The following is a 17,579-nucleotide window of genomic DNA, read 5'->3' as shown; positions in this document are numbered from 1 at the left end:
GGTTATTGACCAGGATTTTGAACAGTAGGAATACTCTTCTCTCCTGGGAGTGTAATTTGTACAAGTCCTTTGGATAACAAGTTGGCAACATTTAGGGAATTTGGGCGTGCTCATTCTCTACAACCCAGAAGTCTACTCCTGCTTCAAGATCTTGGAAACTCTTGCGAATGTGCCTTCATAGATAAAAATCAAGAATGTTTGCAGCAGAATCATGCACAGTCATTTAAAACTGCAATCAAGCCAAGTGCTATTAGGAGGAGAATAAACATTTTGATCTGGTCATTAAATGGGATGCTATACAGCAGTGAACATGGTCAAACCAGAGCTACAGGTGACAATGTAGCAACGGGAAAAGCAAGAGAATGATTATGAGAAAATTCAGGAGCTTGTTTACCTTTGGTTGGAAGGAGAGGGTGTGATTGGAGTGGCCTCAGAGACACTGCTCATATAGTTCTTATGTGAAATGATTGTTAAACTAAAAAAATTATGGCAGAAGAATTTGTGGCTGAGGAACTTGATATTTCATGAAAAAAGTAAGATGAGAGGGATGATAGGGTATAAATCTACCTGTGCAAACCCATGCACATTAATTATTTTCACTAAATAAAGCAAAAATGAGAGTACTTACTTCTTCAAATTATACCAGTATAGACCCTTACATCTTAGCCTGGTTGTAATGTGTCTTGTATAAGGAATTTTTATTTACCATAGTTTGTTGATAGAAACTTTTAAAGACACTATCTGCAATTTCAATTAGATGCATGTAATTTGAGTTTTATTGGAGGAGGGTAACTTAGTTCCATCCTTTGAAACAACTTTTTCTCATGTCCTCCCTGCCTCCATCTCACCCTCCTCCCTTTCTTCTTTTTCCCATGTGGGATCTTAGACGAATGCTCTGTACCTATGCTGTGCTCTAACTTGGAGCTCCCGGAGACACAGGGAGAGACAGGAGATTAGCCTCCTATCACATAACTCTAACACACACTCCTGAACTATGAGTTTATTTTCCTCAGCTTCTGTTTCCTTCTGAAATATCACTAAAAAGAGAGAGAGAGATGAGACATCTGATCTTGTTCTTCACTTCCTTTTCTATTCCAGCCACCTGTTCTTTTTTTCTAATTAACCCCAACACAGTAAAGAACGCCAAGATTCTCGTGGTTACATTACATTAAAAAAAAAGTGTAATAAAAGAAAAGCCACATATAGTAAAATGTTGCTCCAGGAGATTCATGGTTGAAGAAGGAGTTTTGTATGTCTTTGTCCAATTTGTAGATGATACAATGGTGACATGCTTTCTCATTTCTCTGCTTTAAAGAAATGAATCAAATGTTTTCACCTGTTACCCATTTCACCTGTGTTATGCGATTTAAATTGGACAAAGTCAGGGCTGGGTCAGGAGAACTCAGAATGGGACTGGGGTGTCCTTGGGACAAATGGATGGGTATACAGCCTCCAAGAGTCCAAGGATCCGAGGTGTGCAGGGTTCCAGAGTTTATAAACATGGAGAGGGCCAGTAGAAGGTGAATCATGTGGGGACGTCACTGGACCCCCACAGAAGGGAGCTTGTTTCCACACTGCCTACTTCTAAAAAGTATTTGAAATCAAATGGAGGCAGCTGAGAACTGATCCTTAAAGGGTCTTGTACAGATGCAAAAGGAGGAGATGATGGAGAAGACGGAGAGAGGAAAAGAGATATGACTTTGTCAAATTTCTGAATGCTAATTGGCCTCGTTATATGTGGTCTGGGAATCGGGGCCAGCTTTCTGATAGTCGCACTCCAGGCTGCCTTCTGCACCATTGTTCTCACAGAGGAGTTGAGGTGGTGCCAAAAGATCAACTCTTCAGCTGTTTCCTCCCGTGCTTGGATTCTAATTGCAGGAAAGCAGTGACATGGAGCAAAGAAGGCCAAGAGCAGGAAATTAGTGGGAGCAGAGAGAAAAGGGAAAGAAAGCTAGAACAGAATGGGAAGCGGAAACTGGAAAACTAATGCAACCATCATTCATCATTCCTTGGACCAACACTGAGCATCTGATGTGAGCCAGTGCTGTGCTCCATCCTGGGGACCAAGGGCTGAGCAAAACAGATGGGCTCGTGCCCTAGGGAGCTGAAGCCCTGGCCGGGAAGGTGGACACTAAGCAAAGGTGTGTGATCAGCTGATGGGACACGTTGGGTTGCATTTCTGGCAGCTGCACATTCTTAAGAGACTTCTGTGGAGGTGCTACATATGTACTAATGCCAGGAAGCTAAGTGCAATTGGCCACGGAGGTCAAATCCCTGTGTAAAAGGTTTACGTTTTAGACAAAGGCTGCCTGGAAACCATGTAGAACCAAATTTTTTATTTATTTTTTTAAAGATTTTATTTATTTATTTGAGAGAGAGAAAGAGAGAAAGAGCGCGCACCAGCAGTGGGAACAGCAGAGGGAGAAGGAGAAGCAGGCTCCCTGCTCAGCAGCCTGATGCGGGACTCAATCCTAGGACCCTGAGATCATGACCTGAGCCGAAGGCAGATGCTCAACTGACTGAGCCACCCAGGTGCCTGAGAATTGATTTAAAAAAAAATTTTTTTTTTAGATTTTATTTATTTATTTGACAGAGAGAGAGAGAGAGAGCAAAAGCAGGGGGAGTGGCAGGCAGAGGGAGAGAAGCAGACTCCCTGCCGAGCAGAGAGCCCGAAGTAGGGCTCAATCCCAGGACCCCAGGATCATGACCCGAGCTGAAGGGAGATGCCCAATGAACTGAGACACTCAGGCGCCCCCTGAGAACTCATTCTTAATCCCTGTTAATCTTTTAAATCTTTAAAATATTTGGAGGTACTTAAAAAGTGTGAGAAATCTTAGATATCATTTCCTTCCTGAAGGTGAAAACTTGGTCTGTCTTGTGCAAACTTAGCCCATTTAGACATTGAATAAATGTTACCTGAGTGACTATTTCAGAGAGGGTAGAATTTGAGGCTAGCTGGTGGGAGGCTTCTAGGTCCACACGGTGCCCTGGGCCCTACCCACATTCCATCATTCGGGATTAGTTTGTAACATCCGTCTTCCTGTTATTGCTTCTAACAGCTCTAGCCTGATGTGGGACCAAGAAAGACCTTGGGAACCAAGCAGCTCTTTGGAGAGACAGGGGTGTCACATTTGCCCCACATTCTTTCCGCAGTTCAATACAGTCTCAATATAAGCCCTGCAATTTTTCAAATGTACACGGAGGCTGTTGTGATTAATAACATTCAAATTCATCTAAAAGCATTACAGAATTCATAGCCTCTTTTTGTCATTGTGTTACGAGGGGATATGTGAAATATTCTGACATTGCAAAGGAATCGTCTTCAAAAGGTTGGGAGCTGCTTCATCAAGGGAAGTAGGCAAGATTTTACTTGATGTCAGAGCGTACTGTTCGCCTGGTTAGCCCCCTGGGATGCTTGCTATATACTTACATCCTCTGGGGCTGAAGCATTACTTTTGAGAGATTATTTAGTGAAATTCTAGACTCGTACTTTCTGATGACTTGTCACAGCTGGGAATTTGATTCCTACTTAGGCAGGAAAAAAGTGATTGGGAGGATTATCCTGTTCACATTAGGGAGGCCAGCAGGAGAAGAGTTTTTGTGTTTGTTTTTTAAGGATTCTTTTAAAATCATTCCGAGAGCGGACATCTTTCCCTCCCTCCCTCCCTTTCCAGGATGGGTAGGAAGGGAGAGCTTGTGGCTAGTTTTGCCTTGGAACTCAGAATCTTCCTTAAATATTTAAGAGATCTGTTAATTTAGTCAAGCAATTTTCATCTGAATGAGGACTGCATTTTCAGCTGCTCCAGAACTCGCAGGAGGATGAATCTATAAATGGCCTCATGAGAGTTCTTGTGGTCAGAAAGTACCATGGATGAGCTCCTTATTTTATATGTTTGATAAAATAGCCAGAGTCTTGTCTCATGGGTCAAGGATTTCCCATACACACACACATGCACATGCACACACACGCGCACGCACACACACATGTGCGTGTGTGCACACACACGTCGGTATCCAGGAACCAGGACACAGAGCTCCCTGCCAAAGGCTGTTATGTGTCTACAGCAATGCTAGGAGTTGCCACCAAGGGGCAGCAGAGGCTGTAGAACTGAGCCATGGCCCCGCTGGGGAGGCGATGGATGGGGAGATGAGCCCTGGGGGTGGTAGTACTTGTTTTGAGGCAAAGACCTAGTTCTGAGGCTGGGAAGAGAGAACATGATCCCCTGGGTTCCAAGGTTGATTTTGCTTTCTATGCAGCTCTAGTATTGGCACTTTCTTCAATTCTGAGGCTCACACGGTGCTCATTTCCTCTAACACGGGCTCCTGTATTTCCAGAGTGGCGGCTACCTGGGAGGTGCTGCACCCATCAACCTGGCATACCTCTGGGACAGGTGTGCAGGAGCCAGGAATTTGGGCTGGGTTTGTTTGGTGGCTCTGGATCACTGGGTGACATGCCCGCTCTGAAGAAGTGAGCTGGTTAGGAAAGGTGAGGAGACAGGTGATCGCTGTCACTGGGGGGCTGGCCCCATCTCCTCCATCCCGCCCACTGTGGCTTGAGATGGCAAATGAACATTTGATATGTCCTATGTAAAGTGCTACCCATGCCCTAGATTCAGGACAAATTCTTTGTTTCCCCTTCCTCTGGATTGCGGTTCCTAAATCCTTCCTCCATTGAAATCCTAGAGCTGCTACTGACTGCAAGAAACTAGGGACTTGGGGAGAAGTTTGATCTTCCTTGTCTTCTGGGACAAAAGGATGGAAGCCTGTACAAGGTTTTGCAGAAATCTGTGTGGTGGTCGGAATAGCCTGTGGGGTGACTGGGCGGCTCATTGGGTTAAGCCTCTGCCTTCGGCCCAAGTCATGATCTCAGGGTCCTGGGATCAAGCCCCGCATCGGGCTCTCTGCTCAGCGGGGAACCTGCTTCTCTCTTCCTCTCTGCTGCTCTGCCTACTTGTGATCTCTGTCTGTCAAATAAATAAATAAGATTTTAAAAAGAGGAAGAACAGCCCTGCGAGTCTCTCTGAATTCATAACTCAGTCGTGGTTGAGTTATTTGTTATCCAAGTGTTCAGAAAATTAAATACTCGAGGCATCTCCCAGATGGCTTTTCACAAACATTTTCCTCACCTCAGCTTTCTCAAGTGGAAAGCCTGTTCCCATGGCTGTGTTTCCATGACAAAACCCACTTAGCTTAGTATAGTCCGATATATCAGTTTTCCTTTATGGTTATTGCTTTCTGTGTTCTGTTTACGAAATCTTCGCCTACCCCCACATTAGAAATATATTCTTTTTTTTTTTTAAGATTTTATTTATTTGACAGAGAGAGATCAGAAGTAGGCAGAGAGGCAGGCAGAGAGAGAGGAGGAAGCAGGCTCCCTGAGGAGCAGAGAGCCCGATGCGGGGCTCGATCCCAGGACCCTGGGATCATGACCTGAGCCGAAGGCAGAGGCTTTAACCCACTGAGCCACCCAGGCGCCCCGAAATATATTCTTTTATATTTTCTTCTGAATGCTTTATTGTCTTTTTTTTTTAAGATTTTATTTATTTTTGCGAAAGAGAGAGCGAGAGACAGAAAGAGAGAAAGCAGGAGCAGGGGGAGGGGAAGAGGGAGAAGCAGACTCCCCGCTGAGTAGGGAGCCTGATTCGGGACTCCATCCCAGGACCTTGGGATCATGACCTGAGATGAAGGCAGACACTTAACTGACTAAGCCACCCAGGTGGCCCTTGATCATCCTCTAAAGACTATTTTCTTTTTAGAGGAGTTTTAGGTTCATTCTCAGCAAAATTAAGGGGAAAGAACAATGCCCCTGCCCCAACCCTGGACAGCTATAGCCTCCCTCCCCCATTGTCAATATCCTGAACCACAGTGGACATTTGTTACACTTGCCGAACTTACAGCAATTCTCATTAGCACCCACAGTTCACGGTTTACGTCAGGGTCAACTCTTGATGCTGTACATTCTAGGGTTTTGGACAAATGTACAGTAACTTGTATCTAGGATTGTCATGTCCCGCAGAGTAACTTCACTGACCTAAAAAGCCTCAGTGCTCCTGATTGCTTTGCATTTCAAGTATAGATATGTTGTCCACCTGGAACTGATTTTTTATGGACAGTGTGGGATGGCCAAAGCTCCTCATTTTTCCATGTGAATAATTACCTGGCTCCACTCCATTGCCTGAGAATACTGTCTTTTCCCCGCTGGACTACAATGTCATAGTTTTCATAAATCAGGTGACCTCGAATGGGTAGGACTGTTTCTGGACTTCCTATTCTATGTCATTGGCTAGTTTTTCTATCCTTGTACCAAGATCACACTTTCTGAATCTCTACTGATAGCTACTATTGATAGCCAGTAAATTAGGTCCTCCCTATTGTTCTTTTTTCAAAATTACCTTTGTCTTGGCCAACACACTCAAATTGGATTTCTAGTTTAAAGACGACTTTTTGTTTTCAAGTTTTGTTGGTGCTATTCTTTATGGCTTTCCTAAAAATAACACATTGCAGCCTAGTAGTATAAGTTAAATTATGTTCTAAGATAATGAGGTAGCTGTACTAGGTAAAAGCTTTCTAGGCACTGGGTCAGAGAGTTATGTATCTGTCGTGCCCTCTGAGGCCTGGGAAGGAATTCCCTCTCTTTTCCTGTTGGCATTTCTGAGTTCGATCTGTTTTGCTAGACCTGCTCTGAGCCCTGGATGTTCCCAACATGGTTATGTAACTCTCCTCCAACTTCTCTGGGTACCCCGTGTGGCATGAATTTGTGGGTGCATTTCAGCTTCTCTCTCCAAAAAGGACCCAATGCCTCCCACCCTGCCAGGACCTGTACCATCTGGCTGGCCCACTTTCCTAGACATGGTCTCCTGTCTTCCCCATCATTCTCCACTGTTGGGCATCCAGCTACTGGGGCTGCTTTCAGCTTCCCACAGGACCCTGTCCCACCCACAATGGGGAACTTCCACGTCGGGTTGAACTTCCTGCCTGACACGTTCTTTTCTTCCTGCTCCCACCACCTTCCTTTCATCTGTTAACACCTTGTGAACTTCTCAGTCTCCTTCCCCCGGCATCCTCCCCTGGTCCCAGACTTGATCAGTTTCCCTTGTAATGTGCTCTCATGCTGCTTCATGCTTGGGTCCTGGCTCAAAATTATAAGCCTGTTTGATTATATGATCCACACTTGACTCTTCCGCTGTATTGTAAACTCCAGTAAAGCAGCGTATGGAACTGTTTGGCTCGACATTGAACCTAGCATTTGTCCTATAGCAAGTGCTCTGTAATTCATCTAAAAATGAATGCATCCATGAATGAAATGCTTTGGCCCAGTGGTCTCTGTCACTTTCCACAGGACCCTGCATATAGATGCTCAATAAATATCTTTCATCTCTTCTTCTTCTATAGGGCATTTCAATAAAGAACTCTGTATAAGTGTATGAGAGTAGCTTGCCTCATTATAAAATGACCAGCCATTACAGGCACACTCAGGAGTGTTTCTTAATGCTCTGTACTTGATTTGATGTGGGTGATGGTGGTAAGTCAAATATGACTTAGAGGTCTCCTATACCTGCCAATACCTGTCTTGCCTTCTGACTCTCAATCTGCCAAATGTTGCTTCTGATTTGCTTATGGTGCATAGGAAAGCAGCGTCGGTTTGAAGTTGTTAATGGCAAGCTGGAAACTCAGGGGGCTGTGACTTTCCGTTGCTGGGAAGTCCTATAACTTTAGCTTGCTCAGTGGCAAAGCAGGTTACCCAGGACAGCTTCCCTAGCAGTTGGCACAAATGAGGGAGAGCTAACATCTGGTCCTTCATGGAAAATTCCTGTACTTAGAGCCGGAAAATAGACCATCATTCCATTAATAAAGGGACCAGAATTAGTCCTTGTTCTCTGTGTTCCACATGCTAGTCATTGATGAATGATAACACGGTCTCTAGAGTCTCAAGCAATCAGAGGGGAAGATAAAAAATATGATCCATGGTCACCATTGGCAGCGCTGTGCCCTGAAGAGTGTGGGTGGGCGGTGCCGACCCACCCTTTCTGCTGCTTGGAGACAGACTTCTGTAATTTGCATATTTAGTGACCCCATGGGGAGGGACCATAGATAAAGATGCTGCTTATGATACAACCACTGCCACACTGTCTGTGTGTCAAAGGAAACTGATCTCTCCGATCAAAGGAAAATCACTAATCAGATTCTGCCTCAAAATGGAAACACTGACCTTTTCTAAAAAACACTTCACTGGAATAGAATGATAGGGTTAATGTAATAGAGGCCAGTGGCCCTTGGGTTGTTAGGGGGAGAAAAATGTAAATTGTTACCAGGAAGATCTTCCTATGATCCTGGTTTTAATGGGTTTAATTAAAGAATTAAGACCAATTATTAACCATATTGCACTGAGTTCCAGACAGCTTCTACTGGGGCAGGTGAGGACGCCATATGGAAGAGCAGGCTCTGAAGAAGGGGGGAGGGCCGTGGAGCTCAGTGTCATCTGTGTCCCCATGGAGCGGACTGGGTGTCCTAAGGAAGCATGATCCTGGGGAAGCCTGTGTGTGTGCGTGCCCACATGTGTAGGTGGATATGATTTGAGGTGGAAGGACACGGAAGATAAATTTAGTTACATCGCATTCTTGACTTGGATGTATCTGTATTGGGCATTTAGAGTTTAAAGCTAATTAAATTGATTCATCATCTTTTGTGAAATACCAGAATGATTTTGTAAATGCTAATTAGGCTAGAGGACATTTGCATCATTTAAAATTAGGCAATTGGCCACCTACAACATGTAGGTGATTCATTAATTTCAAGCGAACATAACGCGTGTAAGTAAATGGCAGGACTCTGAGGATTTCTGTGGTTGGTTCTGCCTCCTGTCGGGTTGTAATGCACTTTTTCACACTGTACTTTTATTAAGGGTCTCTCTCAGGTTGTTGTCAAATGTCCTATCCTTCCAAGTGAATGCCTAGGAGCACCAGTCAGTAATGATATTGGATGAGACCAATCCTGTGAGTGTCTGCCCTGCCCTGCCCTTGGCCCCTTGCCCAGGGAGGAGGGGGCTAGGTGGTTTCTAACTCCTATGCAGATGTGTTCTCACCTCTTGATCCAAACTCAGGCCACAGCTTATCAGGCCAAAATGAGCCACTGGCATTCAGTCAGTCTATGGCTGCCTAGGAGGTGACCTAGGATAAGAATGCTGTTTTTCAAGGATAGTGGTGGTATGGTGAGTCTTTCAGTTTCTCTCTCAGGAATTTCAGCTGAAGATATGTTGAGAATCAAGCCATCACAAGCAGAACCTTAGTCAAAATGTCCTCAGAAAGAAGGAAGTTTGTAAAATCATGAAGCATTTCAAGTCATGAATAAGCAGAAACAAGGGTAAGTAAACGCCACGAAGTCAGGGAGACTTGGGAAGAAAGGGAGCACTGCGGAGGGAGAGCTGAAACTCTCTAATGGCAGAGAACAATCTAGATAATCCAATTACATCCAATTAGAGCTGTATCGAGTGATTCCAGTTTCTGAATTGTAATGTGAGACTCAGCCAAATATTTCCAAAATGTCTGGCTGGGACGCACGCCTTCCCATGGTAATCACACTGCCGAGAAATGCCCGGAACGTAAAGGAACAGAAGGGCATCAGGATTTCCTTGCATGCTGAAGAGCCTACACACAGTATGTGTCTGTGATTTACCTAACTTCTTTATTTCTTTCAGTTTTATTGAAATATAACTGACACAGGTCACTGTACAGGTTTAGGGTGTAGGGCACAATGACTTCACTTACATATGCTGTGAAGTGATTACCATCCACCATTTCATACGGACACAAGGGAAAAAAAGAAAAAAATTTTCTTATTTATTCACTTATTTGTCTTGTAACCAGAAGTTTGTTCCTTTTGACCCCCTTTATCCAGCACTTCCACCCTCTCTCCCCCACCTCTGGGAACTACAATTCTGATCTATTTTTCTTATGAGTTGTTTTTTTGTTTTGTTTTGTTTTGTTTTGTTTAGATCACATAGAAGTGAGATCATACAGTATTTGCCTTTCTCTGTCTGAGTTATTTCTTTTAGCACAACGCCCTCTGGTCTGTCCACGTTGTCACAAATGGCAGCATGTTTTTCTTTCATACACTCTATATACATACCATGTTTTCTTCATCCAGTTCATCTGCTGATGGACACGTAAGTTGTTCCCAAGCCTTGGCTGTGGTAAGTGATGCTGCCATGAACATGGGGATCCAGGTATCTTTCAAGATAGTGATTTTGTTTCTTTTGGATACAAACCGAGAATTAGAGTTGCTGGATTATATGGTATTTCCATTTTTAATTTTTGGAGGAAAATTCATATTATTTTCCATAGTGACTACACCAGTTTACAATCTCCCTGCACCCCTCACCCCCTGGATTAGGGCTCCCTTTCGTACACATCCTCACCAGCATTTACCTCTTATCTTTTTGATGTTCACTATTCTAACAGGCATGAGGCGATATCTCATTGTGGTTTTGATTTGTATTTCCCTGATGATTAACAATGAACACCTTCTCATGTACCTCTTGGCCATTTGTATATCTTCTTTGGAAAATGTTTATGTAGGTCCTTTGCCCATTTTAATTGGTTATTTGATTTTTTGTTATAGCGTTGTATAAGTTTTTTAAAATGTATTTTGGATATTAACCCTTTCCATCCCTTTCTGTAGATTGTCCTTTTACCTGTTGATCATTCTTTTTGCTGTGTAGAAGCTTTTTAATTTGAGGTAGTACCACTTCGTTTATTTTTTATTGTGTTCTAGGTGCCACACCCCAAAACTTATCACTGAAATCCATTCCAAGGACCTTTTTTTCATACTTTCTTTTAGGAGTTTTATGGTTTCAGGTGTTTGAATAAGTTCTTAATCCATTTTGAGTTAATTTCTTGTGACTGGTGTGAGATAGGGATCAAGTTTCATTCTTTTCCATATGATTATTCAATTTCTCCCATACCATCTATTGAAGATACTTTTTCTCTTGAAAAGTATTGAGTATTCTTGGCTCCCTTGTCAAATATCAGTTGATTATATATGTATGTATATTCATGGGTTTCTTTCTGGGCTCTCAGTCTGTGCCACTGGTCTGGGTGTCCGTTTTTATGCCAGTACCATACTGTTTTGATTGTAGCTTTATAATACAGCTTGAGATCAGGAAGTGTGATGTCTCCAGCTTTATTCTTTCTCAGGATTACTTTTGATATTTGGGGTCTTTTTAGTTTTTTTTGTAATTTTCTTTTTTTTTTTCTTTTTTTTTTTTTTGTCTTTCTGTTATTGTCCAAGTGCTCTGCCTGGCTTTTACCCTCATTTTGCATTCCTCACTTTCTCTGTCTAGTTAACTGCCACTCTTTTTGTCCTATTCTCTTCACTACAGATACTCATGACCCAGGGCAAAGTGTTGATGAGGGTTGTGAGGGTTACCCACCTTTCAGGTCACCCAAGGGGTACTCTAGACACAACATGGCATGGGCTGCCTTTGACTTTGTAATCAATTTATCTTCATAATGGATGGATGAGAATGTGACAGTTTAGCTCAGATATTAGGTCACAGCTAAGTTTAGAGTGTTTCTCTCTCTCTCTCTCTTTCTCCTATTAAGGAATCAGCTTACTCTCATCCTTACATTCTTCCTTCCTCCATTCAAAGACAGAAAAATAGCTGTACAACAGGGACATCTTAGAGCTAAAACGTATGTAGTTTGGCTAAGGTACTCTTTCCAGGAGCAAACAGGAACCTTTATAGCTTTTCCGTTTGTCTACACGTTTATGTTCTAGAGTGGTAGTAGGCAGAACTCCCCAATTTTCATATTGCCCTGCTGTAAATATATACTCTTCCTCTTCAAATTAGCCTTGGCCATGGCACAGAAGTAATTTCAAAAAGTATGTAATTGCTTCTTCATGTTAATATTAGAACCTCCCTGAGTTTTACAAGGGCCTGTGGCCACCCAGTTTGCAATTATTTCCTAGGCTTCCTGGTGGCCAGCTGTGGTCTTGTGACTCAGTTTCCCCCAGTAAAATGTGAGCAAAGTGATGTTTGCAACTTAGATGATAATTTTTTTTTAAAGATTTTATTTATTTATTTGACAGAGAGATCACAAGCAGGCAGAGAGGCAGGCAGAGAGAGAGGAGGAAGCAGGCTCCACGCTGAGCAGAGAGCCCGATGTGGGGCTCGATCCCAGGACTCTGAGATCATGACCTGAGCCGAAGGCAGCGGCCTAACCCACTGAGCCACCCAGGCGCTGATAATTTTTTAAAGGAAATCACTTACCCTTCACTTTCCCTTTGACTACCTTCCAGCCCCAGATGGGATATTGGCTAACGAGCTCAACTCATGCAGATGAGGTGAGTATAGCAGGACATGGCAGAATGATAGGCAAGAAGGAAGCCGACCCCTCAGTAGCCTAGTGAAGTAGAGCCACTTGCACCCTGGAGACTCTCTGGGCTGATACAAGGGAGAGCAATAAATATCACTTTCTTGCCTGAGTTTTCTCCTATATTTTTTAGTTTCCTTGTTACAATAGCCTTGTTGATGCTCTAACTGATACACAGTGGTGCATACCAAGTCCTCAGGAACCACACTGAGTGCTGAATAAGTGTCATGTCACTTAATTTTCTAGCAACTCTCCTAAAATAGATACTAATTGCTCATTTGACAGATGTACACACAGGCTTACAGAGGCTAAATGATTCGCCCAAGATGGTAAGGCTATAAAGCGGTAGAAAGAACCTGGATATAACTCGGAAGGGCTTCAAAACACAGATTCTAAATCTTCGTGCCCTAGCATACCTTGGTATTACTGTTCAGTCTTTTTTTTTTTTCTTTTTCTTTTTAGACAGAGCATTTTTGAAGCATTCTTGCCAGCTAATTTAAAGTTTCTGTTCCCTTACACATTGTAGCTTTTGATTGCTTCTCTGCTTAGTTTGGTGCAGAATGCTCATTTTATTCTCCTTTTTTGGAGGGGAGCGAGGTGAGGATTGTCCCTTGGTTTTGAATAGATTCATCTTACTTTGTTCATTAAACTGTAAATCTCTCAGGAAGTAATGCTTGTGGTACAAATGTGGCTAAATAATGACAACTCTCTGTCTCAAGGGATAAGAGCTGCCTAGTCTTCCAGAGTGACTCAGTATTCTCTTACGTGATGTTTTTCTCCGGTAGATGAATTCCATTGTCAGTGAATCAGTCCCGGTGGACAACCTCCCATCTTAAATACATTCTCATGGTAGCAGCATATTTGAATAGAGGGAACGTCCAAAACGATGGTTTTGCATAACGAATGATGCCCATTCTATTTATCACTAAATAGAAGCAGGTGGAACTTAAAATTTTCATGATTGCTCTTTAGTCAAATGTTAGATTCATGATCATTCTGCCACGCGTGAGTTAGAAATAAGTATGCTGCATAATAAAAGAAAGCCCCAAATGCATCAATAAGATATATTGGCATCAGTATATCAAACAGAATATGTATTTTTCTCTTTTTTAAAAAAAATATTTATTTATTTGAGAAAGCAAGTGAGAGAGCAAGGAGGCAAGAGAGCAGGAATGGCGGCGGGGGCGCGGGGGGGGGGGTGGGGACGCGGAGGTGGGGGAGGACGCGGAGGTTGGGGGGGAGGGGAACAGAGAGAAAGGGAGAAGTAGACTCCCCACTGAACAGGAAGCACAACCCAGGGCTTGATCTGGGGCTTAATCTGGAGCCCAGTCCGGGCTGGATCCCAGGATTATGGGATCATGACCTAAGCCAAAGGCAGACGCTTAACCGACAGAGGCAACCAGGCACCGCAAGGTGTGTGTGTGTGTGTGTGTGTGTGTGTGTGTGTGTATTTTTTTTTCCTAACATGAGAGCAGTCTGGAGGTGGGCAGCCAAGGATTGACATGTGGCTCTTGGTCATTGACTTCTCAGGCTCCTTCTAACTTTTTCTTTGTAAATCCCTGAAAATGGTTTCTATTCTAAAGATTCCCTCATGGTTAGCAAAACCCCTTGTAGTGACACTCATCGTGTCAGAGTCGCAGGCAGTGGGTTGGGGGGAGGGCAGAGGGCCATTGTCTGCCTATGTCCTTGTAAAGACCTTTTTCAGATTGTTTACTAAATGAACTTTCACTTCATTGGTCAGAACTTAGCTATACCTGCTTACATAGTTGCCTGGATGAAATCAAGGTTTTGTCTTGTTTTTAGCTAGGAAAGAAGGCGAACAATCAATGGTAGGTAGACTGCCTGCCTTCTAATTAGAAAATTCCTGCCATTCTACACCAGGGGTTGGCAAACTGTGGCCTATGGGCCAAACCTGGCTCGCAACCTGATTTTTTATAAGTAACGAATTATTGAAACAAAGCGATGTGAATTCATTTTTGTATTGTCTATAGTGGATTTGATGCTACAACAAGAAGAGCTGAGTAGTTGTCATGATCCACAGAGATCATATGGTCCCCAAGTATAAAACAATTCCTATCTGGTCCTATTGAAAAAGTTTGCCAACCCTGTTCTAGATCATGGAAGACAGATTCTGATGAACAAATGGTTTCATTCCTTGGGATGTTATAGGAGCAGGGTTGATCCTAATATAGATTCAGTAACAATCTACTCGCCAGCCCCCGTGAAATTAAATCTCTTAGGCAGCATACATTACATACAAGTAACATGATTACTAGTGGCAGATTCAACAACAAGGAGTTTATTTATCTCACACACAAAGAAGTCCAGAAGTACATGGTCTGGGGCTGGTGTGGATGCTGAATGATGCCTTCAGAACTGGATTCTTGTTTTCTCCCCAACCATGGCAGAATGTTGACTTCCATCTCCATGCTTAAAAACATTAGGTCTGCATCCTGCCTCAGAAGAAGGGGTAGGTGTCAAAGGCCAAAAGGGGCACGAGTCTGTCTCTTTCCAGAACCTTCCCAGAGGTCCTTACTGGCCAGGACTGTATTCTCATGACACCTGCTGGCTGCAGAGGATCCTGAGGTGGCGAGAATGTATAATGGACACCCGACTGAGGCAAACAAGTGGAGAGGGAGCCAGGAGCAGTATGAGAGGAGCAGGGCTCCTCACAATTAACGGGGCCACTCTAGCACCTTCTGAGGGTCTCACCTTGCCTCCCTGCTCCTTCCTGTAACCGTTCCTGAAATTGATTTTGTTCTCCACCCTCCTTTCCTATTTCTGGCTAGGTGAGAAACCTGGAAGCGAGCCAGAAGAGGTGAAGCTGCAGAAAGCCAGCAAACAGATTGTGCAGAATGCCATCTTGCAGGCCGTGCAGCAAGTCTCCCAGGAGAGCCGGCAGAGTGGGGACAGAGCCCGTGACAGCCGGGGCAGCCTCCAGCTGGGCGTCGGGGAATTAACCAAGAAGCATGAAAAGAAGTAACACCATCGATTTGGCTCTTGTCACCTGCTTGGTTTCCGGCCTTCCTCTTAGTATAGGATGCGTTGCCAAAATGTTGCCAGTAAAGCAAACCAAAGTGTCATCGGCACCTAGAAGTAGGACGAATTCGCGCTAGCCCTTGGCTGAGATGCACTGTTTTGAAAAAGTGCGTTAGATGATTCTGTTTATATTAATGCAGTGCCTCTGAAACGGAGTGGGGGCCCAAACAGGACACTGTAATTGCAGAAGTAGTTTTGCGGCACGATTTATTTTTAAGGTCCCCCCCTGCCCCGGCCGAGATTCTGTCTTGCTTATTTACTTTTGCTTTTTACGCACCTTTCTGTGAGTTTAAACAGCACCCCTTTTTGCTGTGATACTGAGTATGGTACTGTGTTCTTTGTATTTTAAAAAGACATGCTGGAAAGGTGAAGGAATGGGGTTTATCAACTTCAAATATGGAATTGAAGGCTTCACTGGGTTCAGGTCCAAGATCAAATGGAGCAAAGGCAAATTCTAAGACTCAGTCCCTCAGGATCTTACAAGGCATATATTGATATTACTTTTTAGAAAGGAGGAGTTTAACTTTTAAAGGACTCAGGTTTTTGTTTGTTTGTTTGTTTGTTTGGTCTCCGTTCTCTCCATGGTTTGATAGCTGGTCTTTACTCTCTGTGCAGAAATCCTTTGGAAATAGGGATTTCTTTTTCCATCTAAAATTAAAATAAGACAAGTGATAGATCTAGATGCATGAGTTGCCAATGACTGTTTTTTCGAAGCCCCATGAAGAGCAACCAGAACCATAGATTCCATTTATAAACATTACATTATCATTAGGCTATGTCATCACATTAGTACCTTTCTAATAGGAGCTTTTCTTTTCCCACCCACAAGTTAAAATTATATTTTCGAAGTCATGAAAATCATACATATCAGGAATAAATAACACTGAAAATGGGAAAAACCAATTTTTAATTCTCTGAAGCATGAAGATAGAGTGGGAACAATAAAGTAACCATGTTTTGAACAATGTGGTTATAGAGATATATGTGCATATGAAAAAAGCCATCATTATAGCAATGGTATGACCTTAGCTCCACTCCTATGTCAATAATGCGTATCTTTCTAGAGTCATCACAATTCCACAGTCTGGGTTTCACAACAGTCATTGAGTTGGTGCTACTGAAGACAGAGAAAGAATTTGGCCTTTAGTAAAAACCCTGCAGCTTCAGAATATTAATGTCTACATTTGATAGTTTTTTTTTAAAGCCAGTATCAGCATATATGGTATGACTGATATTAAGATATACTTCTAGAATTCCAGTATGTTATCCTTTCCACAATGGATACTATTGATTATAGTAGATAAATGGAAGCACTCGCCTATCAGTTTTCTTAGATTATCTCACATGATGCACAGCTGGAAAAAATTCACAGGAAGAAAGGCTATGAGAGGGAGCAGAGGGAGTTAAAATTTAAGTGTGATTTATTTATAAATATTTTTTAGCAGAACTCATGATAATCGAAGAATGAGTTTAAGTTGATCTGAAGTCATATAATTGATATGGTATGATTGCACAGTCTGTAGATAATGGGAATGAAAGTAGTAAGGTAAATCATTCAGAAGGATTTACTATAAAAAGTAAACCCAATGCTTGTAGTTTGCAAGTGATCTAGCACCATGCGTACTAAGCTGTCTGGTTATAAACAGTCCTGGACCTTGCTGTCATATCATGTGGCGAAAATACATAAATGCACTATCTTTCTTCTCTGGTGTGTCTGTGCTAATTCATTGAGGATCTTTCAGAACATCTGATTAACTTCAGTATCTAAACATTATTTGTAAATAAAATATATCCAGCTTTGAAATATGTTGTCATTTCTATACCCCACTGTGTGGCTCATTTCATACATGTATCTTACATTCTTTTGGCACCATGAGGCACCCCAAGTTTCCCAAACCCCTAGATATCATGATCCTGAGAGTGTTTCTTCCCTGGGCCTGTACTGTGAGCCAGTGGGATGGCAGTTCCTGAGGCTGGAAAGGGAAAGGACGTGTGCTACAAAGTGGTCTTTTGATCTCAGGAAGTAAAAGTGAGTGGATCTAGAATGTGGAGTGTCTTTCATGATCTTTGTGAGATGGAACATCTACAGCAGGGAACACAGAGATTGAGAAATTCTTGAAAGAAGAAAAGAAAGTTGAGCGACACCTGCACCCAGTAGGTTGGGGCCAT

General features: G+C 42.9%; 1 protein-coding gene across 1 annotated transcript in view; it reads left to right on the top strand.

The window, feature by feature from the left end:
- Window positions 1–17,179, top strand: part of AKAIN1 (A-kinase anchor inhibitor 1) — a 48,412-nt gene extending 31,233 nt beyond the window's left edge. Inside the window, exon 2 of the mRNA XM_047697874.1 lies at window positions 15,161–17,179. Coding sequence (XP_047553830.1) covers window positions 15,161–15,354 — 194 coding nt within the window. The 3' untranslated portion in view covers window positions 15,355–17,179. The remainder of the gene's footprint in view (window positions 1–15,160) is intronic.
- Window positions 17,180–17,579: the final 400 nt, after the last annotated feature.

This window comes from Lutra lutra, chromosome 12 (genome assembly GCF_902655055.1).
Source record: "Lutra lutra chromosome 12, mLutLut1.2, whole genome shotgun sequence".
NCBI lineage: Eukaryota > Metazoa > Chordata > Mammalia > Carnivora > Mustelidae > Lutra > Lutra lutra.
The sequence above is the reverse complement of the archived record's forward strand: the minus strand, read 5'-3'. Positions and strand labels throughout refer to the sequence as shown.